At 32.8% G+C, this 14,449-nt stretch overlaps 1 protein-coding gene across 1 annotated transcript; it reads right to left on the bottom strand.

Moving 5' to 3' along the window:
* Positions 1 to 2,256: 2,256 nt before the first annotated feature.
* LOC107822618 (magnesium transporter MRS2-5) lies at positions 2,257 to 9,660 on the bottom strand. The gene is made up of 7 exons (XM_075247295.1): positions 9,369 to 9,660; positions 6,620 to 7,242; positions 4,642 to 4,712; positions 4,010 to 4,138; positions 3,590 to 3,931; positions 2,700 to 2,747; positions 2,257 to 2,546 (listed from the first exon to the last, which is right to left on the bottom strand). Exons 2-7 carry the CDS (start codon positions 7,053 to 7,055, stop codon positions 2,316 to 2,318), a joined length of 1,257 nt encoding a protein of 418 aa, XP_075103396.1. The 5' UTR covers positions 7,056 to 7,242; positions 9,369 to 9,660; the 3' UTR covers positions 2,257 to 2,315.
* Between the last annotated feature and the right edge of the window lie 4,789 nt (positions 9,661 to 14,449).

Here is a 14,449-nt window from a genome sequence, read left to right as displayed (position 1 = left end):
TTGTTGTCTTCCATTATTTTTGATGTTATATCTGTATCTTCTTATACTCTCTTCAGTATAGAGACAAAATGTGCAGTGTACATACAAAGATTGAGGAAATATGTATAGAGCAATAAACATATTGGGAAGAGTGTGTTAATTCATTTTACTTGAGATGTTCAAGAAGAAGAATTCCCCACCCAACCCTTTTGTTAGTTATTAAAAAGGAAAAGATTAGCTTTTTGCATTACTAATCCCTTGTTTGGTCCGTATATTTTTTCAACATATGTATAAGTATTAGTTATATATCTTGTTTATTAATACGTAGCAAGCCATAGTACTAGCAATGCAAGGTTTTTAATACTTGCATAAACATGGTTAAAGACATAATTGCTCCTCAAATTTCTCAAAACCTATTCCAAATACTTTCCGCCATATTTTGCAGCCAGTCCAAAATCAGCGATTCAGAGTATCCCAACTATTTTTGAATGATATCAAAGTGTTAGGCGAAGTTCAATTTAGTAAACTATTTTTAGCATGAGTACTGTGCTTAATTCCTTTCTTCTATTGAATCCTATAGTAAAATACTTTTAGCGGAAAAGGACCAAAATTATCCCTAAACTATTGATTTAGGGCTAAAAATATGCTTCGTTCATCTATCGGTTTAAAAATTCATTTGCCGTCTATTTTTTGGCCCATTTTTACCCCTATGACTAATGGTCAACATTAAATTAATAAAAAAGTATATATAAATACCACGTGATATTTTCTCACTGGCCCAATTTAAAATCCTGACCCAAATTAAATAAACCCATCCAAATGTTAACGTTTTCGGACTCATACCCAAAGCTAAACCCTATAAACTTCACCCATTGGTATCATTTGGTATCAAGAGTCTAGGTTAAAGAATTATTCCTATAATTTATTTAGTTTTAGCCTGAGATAATTACAACAAAAGAAAGAAAAAAAAAATCCAAAAAGATACTTCACTTTTCTCGTTTATCACTGTTGGAAAAAACTTCTAAAACACATTTGCTAAAAGGATTTTTCAAGTTTGATTGAAAATTACTTATAGAAAGTGAATTTAACTGGTTCCAACCTTATTTGTTGCTTGAGAAATATTGAAGTAATTTTTTTTTCCGAGCGGCTCAGTTGACTTGAAAAAATAATTTTTTTGGTTAATCACTGTGAAATTCGAAATTCAGTTCCTGAGCAGATTCGAGGATTGTGTTAGTAGTTTGAAGTTAAGAATCAAGTTGTTAAACTGATTCTAATTCTTAGTTGCCGCTGAGATTCGAAAATTGAAAAAGAACTTTGAATCCACTATTATTGATATTTTCAAGCTCACACTTGGTTTGCGATTTCAAGTTCATTTGGCGACTTGATGCGTAAAACTGATTTGATTTTGTTATTGAGCTGGGAATCAAGTTACTTGTTGATCTGAAAACTTGAGTTTGGGAAGAAGAATTCATTGCTGAAATTATAAAAGCTTGGTTCAAAAAACAATTAAATATTTTTTTTAAAAAAAGAATTAGATTTGGGTTGGATATGGGTCCGAAAATCTCTACATATGGGTGGATTTTTTAACTGGGGTCAGGGTTTTAAATTCGACCAATGAGAAAATGCCACTTGGTATTTATATAAAACTTTTTTATTTAGTGTTGACCGTAGTCATATGCATTTTTAGATTGATGGGTGGACGAAGGGTGTTTTTAGTCAATAGTTCAAGGGTAGTTTTGACCATTTTCCATACTTTTAGTTATTGATATATTATCATGTGGGAACGTGTATATTTTTGGCTTATTTATTTGCTTTGTTTTGATTAATGCAAATATGATCTGCTAGTTGCAATTTGATTCTGTGCTAATAGGCAGAAAGAGATTAGCTACTAGTTACATGTACAAAAATTACTACTACTAGTAGCAATTTGATTGGGGAAAACAAAAAAAAAAGTTTTTTTTAAAAAAGTGGAACATGAAATTAGTTATATAACTGAATGAGTAACTGTTGAAATAAAAATAATGTATAAAGTTAAAGAATGTGAAGAGTATTTTTGTAAACAAGCCATCTTTTTAGAAATTATGCAATGCTTTAATATACCAAAACAAACAGTGAATAAGAAATAATCTCCGCATAACTAATCACAGCATTACTAATACACCCTATTCAACATTACTAATTCGCCGCTTTTTTCCCAATCAAATGCAGAAAAGGGCAATAATAGCTCAAATAAAAGCTAATGAAAATTTAATGCATAAAGGGCATCCCAAGCAAGATGAGAAAATGAAGAATCAAATGATCGCATGGCAATTTCCACACTAAATGTTACGATTTGTTTACAGTGGAAAGAGTTTCTTATGCTTAAAGTAAATCAAGAAAGCAATGTACAAGACCAAACAAAAGATTCCAGTGATGATAAGAACCCAGTTAAACCCATCTGGATCGTTAAAAACTGTGGTTTTCAAGTTCATTCCGAATATTCCAGTCACCATAGCAAATATAGCAGCCACAAATGTTGCAGCTGTTAGAAGCAACTCAAATTGTATTAGCTGATTCTGGACAGTCCCCTGTTACAGAATAAAAACTGGAGTGAGTTTCATGAGTTTTATAAGCATGTTATATAAAAAGCCACACACACAATATATATATATATATATATATATATATATATATATATATATATATATATATATATATATATATATGCTTGTTAGTCTTACCAGTTTTATATTGATCAGATCCTCTGTATCGTCGATATATTCTTTAAGCTGCAACACCAGAGACAATGGAAGTGAGAAATACAAAAAAGGGAAAGGAAACGAGTTATTGGCTATGTTGCTCATACTCTCCGAAAATATCGTAAGGTGTGTGTTTGATCCTCCAAAAGTAGGGTATTTTTGGAGGACCTAACGGGGGTGCGGCAGCATTTTGAAGAGTACACACAACTATTGGGAAAGATCTCGGCCTATGCAATTTTTGACTCTATTGAAGATCTCTCATGTCATGTGTTCGGTTGAGACTAAGATAAGTAGTTTGACTGAACCCGGTGTAGTCCGCAGTATATTCTCCCAGAATTATTAACATAAAAAGCTAATAACTAGGGGTAGACTAAGTACCTAAACAACTTACATCCTAAAGAAAAAAGAGAAAGTGAATGAGTCGCCCACGGTTGGGAAGAAATGTAGGGGTCAAACAGTAATATAAGGTCTATCGGAAACATCCTCTCTATATTCGCAAGGTAGGATAAGGCAGCGTATACACTACCCTCCTTGGACCCCACTTGTGGGATTACATTGGGTTTGTTGTTAGTTGTAAATAGTAATATAAGGTCTACTTAGTCTACCCACTAATATATTAATCAGGTGCTAGATTATTCCCATAATTCTCCCCTTATCCATAAACCAGAACCTGAGGCTATATATTAGGAAATAAAATTTAAGATTGTTGATTTTTTTTTTGTTGGTAAGAATGGTAATTTATCTCTAAAAGCATCTCTTGAATCTATCAGGAACTGTTTAGTTTATTCTAATTTAATTAATGTTGCACTATAAATATAAGATTTTGTGGACAATATTCAAGAAGAAAAGCTAGTAACATAAGAATCTCTTACTGATAACAACTTGTTGAGAGTGCTGTCGATGACAACAAAATATGCTTCAAGCAACATTTCAAGTTGGTCAATATTTTCTTGACCATTAGATGAAGCTGAAAAGCTTCCGTGTTTGCTTGAGCTCACATTACTGAATGCTCGTTGCAACTTCTGCACCCCCGTAGTTGATGATAAAGGTGAGACCGGAGCAGATCTTGCTGCTCCTCTATTTTTGCCAAATATATCTGGTTGATCATATAAATCATTATTAAGAAAATCCTCTTTCCTTTGTTTCTTCTCTGTTAAGTACATCTCAGCCATGTCACCGTCATCATCCATTAGATGTTCTATTTCATCACAGACCTGAACATTTATTTAAAAAGTTTTTAAAGCAGCCTAAGAAGTTACCAAGCGTTATCAGACTGTGTACTACAATCATACCTTTTGGACTCGCTGAGTCAAGGCAAGCAGCTGACCTTTCAATCTACGGACTCGTTCCAGATTTAGAGTGTTAATAGATGACGCTAGTTCATCAAGCACTGGATATATTTCCAATTCTAATTCTTTCACCTGTTAAAGTAAGAACGACATGAAAAAATAAATTTTGATTCAGAACATATGTTTAATTGAGAAATTACTTTAATTTGTTTGAGGTACTGGATACAGAGAAAAGAAAACCATGTCAAAGTGCATGCTCTTATATTTTTCGGCCCAACACCTCACATTATGGTAGTAATAAAACTGAGTAATAAACAACATGGAGGGGATTTTCTAACATCCAAAAGCAATTGACGAGAAGCATTTTGAAATCCATTTTTTTGATCGGTATCTTGAATCCATTTTTAGTAACCAACAAAACAATGAAAGCTCTTAACTTAGAATGGGTCAAACTGCAACTAAGCTTTAAGATATTCTATAACTCCTCTTTGCCGTTCTTGATGATCCTTATTGCATTATGCATCAATGGCATATATTAGTGCTAGTGTATTATTGCCTACTATGGACAGAAATATTCTAGTTTATTACAGGGAAAAAAAGTTTTCAATCAGCCACTGAGTGAGTCTGCCGCATACCTGAGCATCAAGAGACAAACAAGTTAGCTCCAAAGCAAGCTCAAGGGCTCTGAATTCGAAAGGAAGACCATCTGAATTGAAACACACCCATTGTGAAAATTTTGAAATATATCAAATTTACCATATATCAAATGACAGATCACATTGGAAATAAATGGATATAGAGGATTCATAGAACAAACGCGAACAAGTTCGGGATGGTGTATTTGTTGTGGTATCAAAAGGCATATGACGTTATGGTAAATAAATGAAAAGGAGAGATAACATTTCAGAATAATGACCGTAATTACATGCATCATTCAAACTACAAAAACAGTCGTGGAATCAGCCAATGATGCAAGCATCAGGTAGGCTGCCTACATCAATGCGGCTCTTCTCCGGACCCTGCGAGAATATGGGATGCTTCGTGCACCAGGCTGCCCTTACTCAAACAACAAAAACACCATCCGTTGCTGAACATGCTCAAGTATCGGACATTTATAATAGAAGGGATAGACTCAATTGCTTCTAATAGCTAGAGATACTCTGTTTTATTGACAAGTGAAGAGCTATAGATAATAAGTACAGAAGTTTGATCAAACTAAAGTCAGATGTAAGCCAAGCTGTCACTCGAAAGCACAAACAATGTGGAACGAAAAACATTTTAAGGCTAATTTTAATTTCTTTCTGCAATAGAGTTGGTCAAAACTCAAAAGTAGCATTTGTGGAAGATCTTAACAAGTGCATGCTACATGGACAAAAGCAGCTGGATAACATGACTGCGATAACAAACTTGGAGTTCAAGAAAGACTATACTCAATACCTTTAATGTTTTATCATTTTTATTTTTTCCTATATTTCCTTTCAAATGAGATCTTTATGCCCATAATGCACAGTTAGTGTCATGGAAATATTGCGGTTACACAAGATAAAATTTCCAGAATAAAAAGTCATTTTCCAATAGTGAGAAAACATGTCCAACTTATAGCATCATGCAGGTTTTCCATTCTTTTACTTTAAATAATTCTCCTTATTTATGCAGACCTACGGACAGCTTCAGATGCTATGAGAAAAAGCCAAAGTAGCCAAGAACTGTTCCAGGACTTCTTGATCTGTGTGGGGTGTGTGTGCGTGTGTGTGTGTATAATATAATATATATATATATACACAAACATATTGATAATCGTTGATCAAATACCAGATAAAAATATTAAAAAGAAAAACCAAACAACACGTGGTTTCACTCCCGACATGGAACGTCACAAGCTTACCCCTTATTCAACTTTTCTCATTGAGGGGGAAGACTAATCGATTTCAATAATTCATCTTGCATTTTTTGTATTAGTGGTACCATATGTCCAATGACTTAGAGTTACATGGATCTGATTCAAACATAAAGAATGACATTTCAATAGCTATGCCTCAATCTCAAACGATTCCAATGTAGGCGCCTTACAAAAATAGGCTCTCTGTATTCCGCTCTTTACTTATAAAATCATACTAATCTAACTCTGAGAGCTACATCTGTGGGATTTGTTAGTCTCTTTTGCCTTTCCAAAAGTGAGACAGGTTTTTCTATGAAAAGAAGTCTTTCACTTCTCCTTTTAACCCTGGAATGCAGAGTCTTATTAAGTGCTAGTATATCCAAGTAGTTTCTGAAGCTGTTAGTTTACTTTCAATATATTAATGGTTACCTCACTTTTCAAGTTGGTCTAATGGGTCTTGAAAAACAACAATTGACAGTTAAACCAGCATGGAGATATAATAGGGACTTAATGGAGGGGCGGAGTAGTTTTTCCCTGTCAAAATTATGATGCAAGACAATTTAAGATTGTCTAAACCTATGTAGAGACGAAAGGAAGCAACCTAGCAGTAAGCTGCACAGAATAGAATTCACTGGCTTACAACTCTTCCACAGAAACAAGTACTCACTGGTTTTCATCTCTTTGAGGAAATCTAAGATTTAGTGCAGAAAGACTAAATAGAAATGGGAATTTACCCGGCTGATCTTTATTTGTCTGAAGGCGTTTACACAATTCAGACTCGTATTGCAGTACACAACCATCCAAAGAATTCATCAGTATAACCTCATCAGCAGTGATGACACATCTGATCTGTTCAAGGTTTACCACAATAGCTTGCTCTCGCCCTAATATCGTGGAAGGATAGATAAATTTAGGGTCCAAAAGACGGAGATCCCGAGCTGGCAAAGCACAATGTCTCATAACAGTAGCCTTATCCAATTCCAAAATCTTTGAATTTCCAAGCTCATCAATCTTTATCCACGAGCGACTCCCGTGACCTTGGCCTCTCCTCTTAAGACCAGGAAGACCAGAACCGTGAAAGTTGTTATTTGCCTGTACATCTGTATTAAATCTAGCAGACGTAGATTCTTGAAAATCTGTAAAAACAAATTGTCCATTTTCTTCTGCCATTGGCTTTCACTTTCTGTGAGTTAGTAACAAATCTCAGAAACAAAGATTTCAGCATTGAACAAAGCCACTAATACTCTTACTCCGGCTGCAGCACTGTTGCTTTTAGCCGAGTGTTAGTATAAGCAACAGCAGTAGATCTTCTTATTACAGTTCCTGATACTTTTTTATTTTTCATATCTGCCTGCTCCTGCAAAATAAGTTGTAACAGAACCGGATAAGCAAATAATTGTAACTTATCAAAGAACAAAACAAATAGATGTAATTATCACTAATAGCTTCATCTAGACACCAAACAACATAAGTACATAAGAGCCTCAGAACAAAATTCATAAGCACGTTAATCCTGAATCACACTTCCCAAATGGTTACTAGAAAATGAGACAAACACGTGGTAATTGATCCACTCCTAAACGCCCCCTTGATTTTCGTCCCTCTTTTTTCTCAAACTAATTTTCATCCTTTTACGATCCTCATCAAAATAATTTCCTTAAGTTAAGCATAGGCCAAAATCAGGGACATGCAAATCCTATTTCAACAGCATTTGTCCATTGCATTTGCATTCATGGAGATTAAGAATTAGGAATTAACTAATTGAGTCTGATATCATAGTCTCATAATCTGCAAAATAAGAATGGAGGATATCTAAAGAGGAGATTTTAACTTGAACTTCGTACAAGCTTATCCAAGCATTTATGTATGTTCCTACGCCAAATCCCAATTCCACAATAAGAAGGTGTGTTGCAAGCACGATATGAAGATCCACTCTGAAATGCAAGTCCAGTTCATGCAACCCCAAATTAAGAGTAGCATGGAAACTCAAATTCCAACATCAAAAAAGATCTTTACACACTCGGAAAAAGGAAGAGATAGAGGATATCCAAATAGGAGGTTATAACTTGCCTTAGTATAAATTATTCAAGCACTTAAGTTCCTGATCCAACCTCAATTCCACGATAAGAAGGTATTACAAGCATCAAACGAATGCAAGTTTGCATGTATATGAAATGTAGAACTATAGATCGAAATAGAGCATTTTTTGGATTCTTTATTTTATTTTTTATTTTTAATAAGTCCAACTTAGAAAGATCGACGTTACTGCTATGGTTTATCTGATACTAAATAAACGAGTATCTCCTCTAGATGGAATAAGGTTCTCTTTCAAAAGTAGTTTTGTCCCATCGGCTAGAGCTTGAAAATTTCCTAAAGGCCCAGCAATTCAGGTCATATTTTATGCCACACTTCCTTATGCCTAGTATTTAGGCAAATCTGACTTTCTTCCTGTTAAGAATACAAATCTATCGATACATGTTATGGCATTGAAATCTGGCAATAGTAACATATTCACACTACTCCCCACTCAGTTTTCATGTAACCGAAGATCAAAAACAGCAGGGAAACTCAATTCCAGCGTCAAAAAATAAATTTTCGCAAACTCAACACTATTCCCCAAGAAATCAATAACCATGTTGAAATCCATAAACCAGTCAAGAATTGTTTTTTCAATCTCAAACTATCTGGTACATTTTCATAGTGAATCCTAGCCGCTACCAGCTCAACTAAATATCTATTCAGCAAATAAATAGCAGCTCTTTTTATCAATATGTATGGTCTTGGATCATCAATAAAGATTTATCTTACGACTTCGGATACTTGATCGACCCACTTACTTCTATTATGTCAATATTAATCACTATTGTTGGAATTATGATTCTTATTTATACAACAACACAGTAGTTTTTTACAAGTGGGGTCTGGGGAGGGTAAGTTGTATGCAGCGTTACCCCTACTTTGGAGGGCAGAGCACAGAGGTTGTTTTTGATAGACCTTCGGCTAAAGAAAAGATGAAAGAAGCATTGACATGGTTCTTATTTATAGTGATAATTACATGGCTACACTAAAATAGCTATAAAAGAGCAAAAGGTTTGAATCTTGACACCAAAAATTAACAGTACACTGCCCTATTTTCCCAATTTGAACCCCAAAAGATTACCAAATCTTCAACTATATAGAATTGAGCACTATGAAAAATTCAAGCTCAAATAAAGAGAAAAATACACTAAAATAGCTGTGGAGAGAAAAGGAAAAAAGTTTGAATCTTTTTCTCAGTTTTTTGATTAGTAAGCACAAATTTTGAATCTTGACACTCAAAATTCACAGTATACTGAACCACAAAAGATTACAAAATCTTCAACTATAAAGCACTAATCAGTAATCACTACGAAAATTAAAACCCATCAGCATGTCAAATCAAGAAGCTGAATTATATTAATAAAACTCAAAACACAAAAGTGGCAACAAAGAGAAAGCTCATACCTTTTTCAAGAAAAGGTTTTTTGGGCTTAAAGGGTCTGTTACATTCTTGAAGTCAAAGGGAGAAAAGAATACAAAAGGGTGAAATGAATACAAGGAGTGAAAAACAAGTAAATGAGAGCACGTTTTACACACTGAAGATTTGCGGTGAATAATAAAGTAGTAATAATTGGTGAATGAGGAGTAATGATTTTAGAGGAAAGAAGGGTCCTAGGAATCTGGATGAATCAAACGAGGATCTAAGATCAAGTGGACAACGTAGCTACAATCTAAACCGTTTGTTTTTACAAACCGTGAGGAATTGAATAGAAGAGGAAAGGTAAAATAGGATGGAGCGAAAATGAAGGAAAAGAATGTGAAAATACCTTTTCTAAAATGGGAAAATGACATTCTATAGTCACTTATAATCGAAAATATGAATATTTTTTTGTATATTTATATATATTTTTCTATGTTTTATACAAAAAGTATATAAATTTTATATAATTGGTTATCCGATGTAAATAGTTTCGGCCGTAAGCTAAAAGTGATTTTTGTCTTTTTAAAAGAAGAATTAGCCCAAATAGCCGCCCACCTGATTTCTTAAACTAAAAATAGCTGGCAAATATATAATATATGTATAATTCATAAATAATATATGTATAACTGTGTATAATCAATAGTAAACATTAAATTTGGCCTGGTATTTGTGTAACAATCCCTTAAAAAATCCCTTGTTTGGTTAAGACTTAGGGGGAGAAGACAATATGGAAGGAAAATTCTTTAGGGGTGAATTTAGTCATTTGGTTCACTTGATAGATATGTCAGGATTATAATATTATACAACGAATATTGTTTATGCAGTGATTAATATTAATAAAATTATTATACATAAATCACTTATTTTGAAATGTGTTGAAATAGTTTAACCCCAGTATTATTAACACATATATTTTAATTTAATATTGTATCCCGCATAAAATATTATATAAGTTCATGCATTACTTAATATGAATATGATTTAATTGCCGGATTTTGTGATTAATTGCTTTAATATCACAGCAAAACGACTCCTAAAAGTTAATTGAATTATTTATTAAAAAGAAAAAGAAAAGTTTGCATAAAAAGAAACTCTTTTCCATCGAAGTCCTACAATTTTGCAGGATGATATTATTTTTTTTCCATTGAAATTGCTACTTTTAAAAAATAAGTGTTCATTTTCTGTCTATTGTTTATTTCTCTTGGCTTCCAAGCAAATGGACAATGGATTAATTGCCTCTTCATTTCTGATACAAATATTATAACTTCTAATTTACTTTTCATAAGTAGGAATCTTGTCACATGTCACTGTATATTCCTTTTAATTCTTTTTATTCTTAAATTCGGATCTGAAATTTAGAGATATTCACATTGCATTGGGAAGCGAGTTTTAAAATAGTAAAATTTGTCCCAACTTACAATATGATACTCCAACTTCTGGCTCTTGTTGTTTGGCAGACTTATAACAATAATATTGAATAAAGTGTATTTATAATGTTATAATTAATTATGTTGATGTTATTTTTTTTATTGACTGTTTGGTATATGGTATATTAAAATAATATGTATTGTATAATTATTTTTAAAAAAAATTATTTGCTAACAAAAATACCCTCCAAAAAGGATTTGGAAAAGATTTTGAAAGGGCAATTATGTCTTTTAACATGCTTATAATTGCCCTTTAACATGCTTATCTATGTATTAAAAATTATGTTATTCCCAATGTCATGATTTGCTATGAATAAAAATAATAATAAATAAAAAAATATTATTGAACAAAGAATTAATAATACTAAAACTAATATATGTATTGTTTTCCTAATATTTCCCACCAAACGATCCCTTACTGTTATACCCTATCAAACTGATTCTCAAAATTTAAAATGTTTGTTGTTTACCGGCAATGAATCCAAAATATCGAAATTAATAACTTGGAATCATGGAACTCGATTAAACTTTACAGTTTGCTTTAGAGCCCGTTTTAATGGGCTTAAAAAGTGATTTTTCGCAGAAATAACTTTTAAACCAAAAGACAATAAGTTGGGGTTGCCCAATTTATTATTTTAGGCAATTTTAATTTATTTTAAGTATTTTTTAAAGTTTGTCAAACACTAATTTTTTTAAAAAAAGAACTTAAAAACTGATTTGACTAACTTAAAAGTCAATCCAAACAACCACTTAATGTTACTTTTTTACACTTTACAACTTTGATTAACTTTTTAGTATGTAAGTCATTTTTGCAGGGAGTCTCACGATCTTTACTTTTCAACCTCACATATATTGCAGTTATTTCTAGTTTGGGATTTAACTTATACTCCATATACTTACGATGAAAAATAATTTTTACATTATTAGTGTAATGTTGTGCTGCTTATCATGCTTTAGTTGAAATAATTAAGACACGTCTTTAATTTTTTGAAGAACATACTTTGACTATAGCTTTCATTGTTTTTAACCTAAAATTTGCTTATTAGGCTAAATCAATTAAATTTATGAAACTAGGCCACAATAAATTATTTTACTTCAATTGAATTGATTTTCGTAAATTAGATAAACTGAGCAGATAGTCGTAAAAGAAAGCAGTATGAAACCCAATCACTTTTGCTCAAACTATGTATTCGTGTTAAAAATTTCATTAAATATATATAAATATTGAATTTAGAACCCAATTATTAATACTTGAAGTCGTCGTTCGAAAATCCAAAACCTATAAAGTTGAAATCTTACTCCACCTCTGTTTGGGTATGAAGTTATCCTTATTAAGGAGCTAATTAACCAATCCCACGTACAATCCCCCTTTTTATTGTTAGCAAGAACTTGTTTCAGTTGCACATTATAAGGAATTCGAACACCTGCCTCAAACATTGTATCCAGAAGTACCGTCTCTCACTGTAGGACTTTCTGGTCCAAATTTAAATTTACTCAGGTCCCAATAAAAATACCAGATATAACTGGATAGGAAATCAATTTTTTTAACCGGGTCAATAACCAAATAATTTGTTTATTGAAGTATACCAAATTTACAAAGCTAACAAGGCTAAAGACTCTGGGGCAATTTTGCCCTCCTTAATATTTTAATACTACTAAGCTGGTCGTTAGGAAACAATCTCGTTTTTTCCCTTGGCACTTAATGAATCTCCAACTTAGGAGCAGCTTTAAACTATAATCAAAAGTTAAGAGGTAAATATACACTTTTTTCCTCGAAGAATTTAAATTTCAATAATAATAAGACAAATACGAGATAATTGAGCAAGAGTATTAATAGACCAAAAGTATAACAGATGACAAAATGAATCAATATTGAATAGTACAAAGGATAAATTTGAGCCATTTTGCTTTCTTCTACTTGGTTTTAACTAGTTAGTTTAAATATATACTGCAGATTGGACAAGCAAGGGTCCGTAGCTCAATGGTAGGGCACTTGACCTTATTTGACAAGAGGTTACCGGTTTGAATCTGACTGAGCTCTTTTATTAAATAGGGTAGGCGCGTTGCGTATGTACTCCATACCTTTTTTTAAAATCACATAAACAAATATTATTAACATATATTTTAATTGTAAAAATATATATTAGAAGAAAATTAAAAATAAAGAATCAAGAAAGTAGGGATCGGGAGTTTCTTGTCATTGAGTCCTAAAAAATTTTTTTCTTAACTCTTCAAGATATTACCGATATAACTCTTCAAGATATTACCGATATAACTATATAAGAATATCCAGTGTGAAATTTATTTTTAAAGAATAAAAACATCGATTAATATTTTTATCACGACTCAAAATCTATCTAGTTGTGATGGCGCCTAACATAACTCGTCAGGTAAGCCAATTAACAAATATATAATTTAGATGAGATTTATTAAGGAAAGAAAGGATAATAAAATTGCTTTTATACAAGAATTTCCAAGGACTGGTAGTACAAATCACGAGTTTCTAAGATTAGAATTTACAAAACTAGTGTGAAATAAAAAATACGTCATATGTCTGAAGTATACATGAACAGATTAAAATTCTAAAGCTACCATGAACAAGAGGCAACAATGACTGGAACGTAGGTACATCTTCAGATCCAGCTCCCGCCGTACGCAGGAATATCAGCATCAAAACTCTGCACACAAAGTGTAGAAATGTAGTATGAGTACAACCTACCACATGTACTCAATAAGTAACAAACCTAGCTTTAAGTTGAAAGTAGTAACGGGTTTGGACAAAGGTCAAAGTCCAACACCAACAATCAGGAACAACTCATAAAAATATAACTAAAGTAGTGCAAGTAATAACTCAAAGATATAATGCTTAGCTCGTTCACAGTTTCGAAAAATAGGCATGCTTTTCAAGTATAACAGTAAAATCCAAATCTTTCACTAAAATCACCAAAATATGTGTAAATCTGGAAACTATGATTTTTCCCAAAAACTTTCAAGAACAGGTAAGTTGTTTCATTTCAAATGGCAGGAGTAGAATACATCTCTATGCCTACATGTCAATGGGTATGTGAAGTCATGAATGACGCAATATCGTATAACATGAGAAAAATGCATCTATATGCATGTATGCCAAATATGCATGTCAATGCGATGCAACTCAGTGATAGAACCATATGCATACTCTCAAAGTATCAGTCACTCAGTCCTCACAGTCACTCATTCCTCATAGTCACATAATCCTTCCAATCGCTTGGCACTCGTACTCGGTACTCGCACTCAGTAGGTACATGCGCTCATTGGGGGTGTGTACAGACTCCAGTGGGGCTCTTCAGCCTATAATCCGCACGGACAACTCACGTGCTATAATATAAATATATGGATCCGCACGGATAACTCACATGCTATAATATCAATATCTGGATCCGCACGGACAACTCACGTGTTGTACGGATAACTCACGTGCTATAGTATCAATATCTGGATCCGCACGGACAACTCACGTGATATAGTATCAATATCTCAAAATTAGGCCTTCGACCTCACTCAGTCATTAATCTCTCCAGTCTCTACCAAATACCAAGAAATTAGTCGATTCAACTTAAAACTTATGAATTTTGAAGCTGAAAGATAAAAATACAAGA

The sequence above is a fragment of the Nicotiana tabacum genome, chromosome 24, assembly GCF_000715075.1.
Source record: "Nicotiana tabacum cultivar K326 chromosome 24, ASM71507v2, whole genome shotgun sequence".
Taxonomy (NCBI): Eukaryota; Viridiplantae; Streptophyta; class Magnoliopsida; order Solanales; family Solanaceae; genus Nicotiana; species Nicotiana tabacum.
The sequence above is the reverse complement of the archived record's forward strand: the minus strand, read 5'-3'. Positions and strand labels throughout refer to the sequence as shown.

Bases quoted from the DNA above. Each gene is read 5' to 3' on its own strand.
- LOC107822618 (XM_075247295.1), bottom strand. From the start codon at position 7,055: ATGGCAGAAGAAAATGGACAATTTGTTTTTACAGATTTTCAAGAATCT. The intron at 4,139-4,641 runs GTATGCGGCAGA...TTACTTTAACAG, and splicing joins GTTTGTCTCTTGATGCTCAG to GTGAAAGAATTAGAATTGGA. The intron at 3,932-4,009 runs GTATGATTGTAG...ATAAATGTTCAG, and splicing joins TGACTCAGCGAGTCCAAAAG to GTCTGTGATGAAATAGAACA.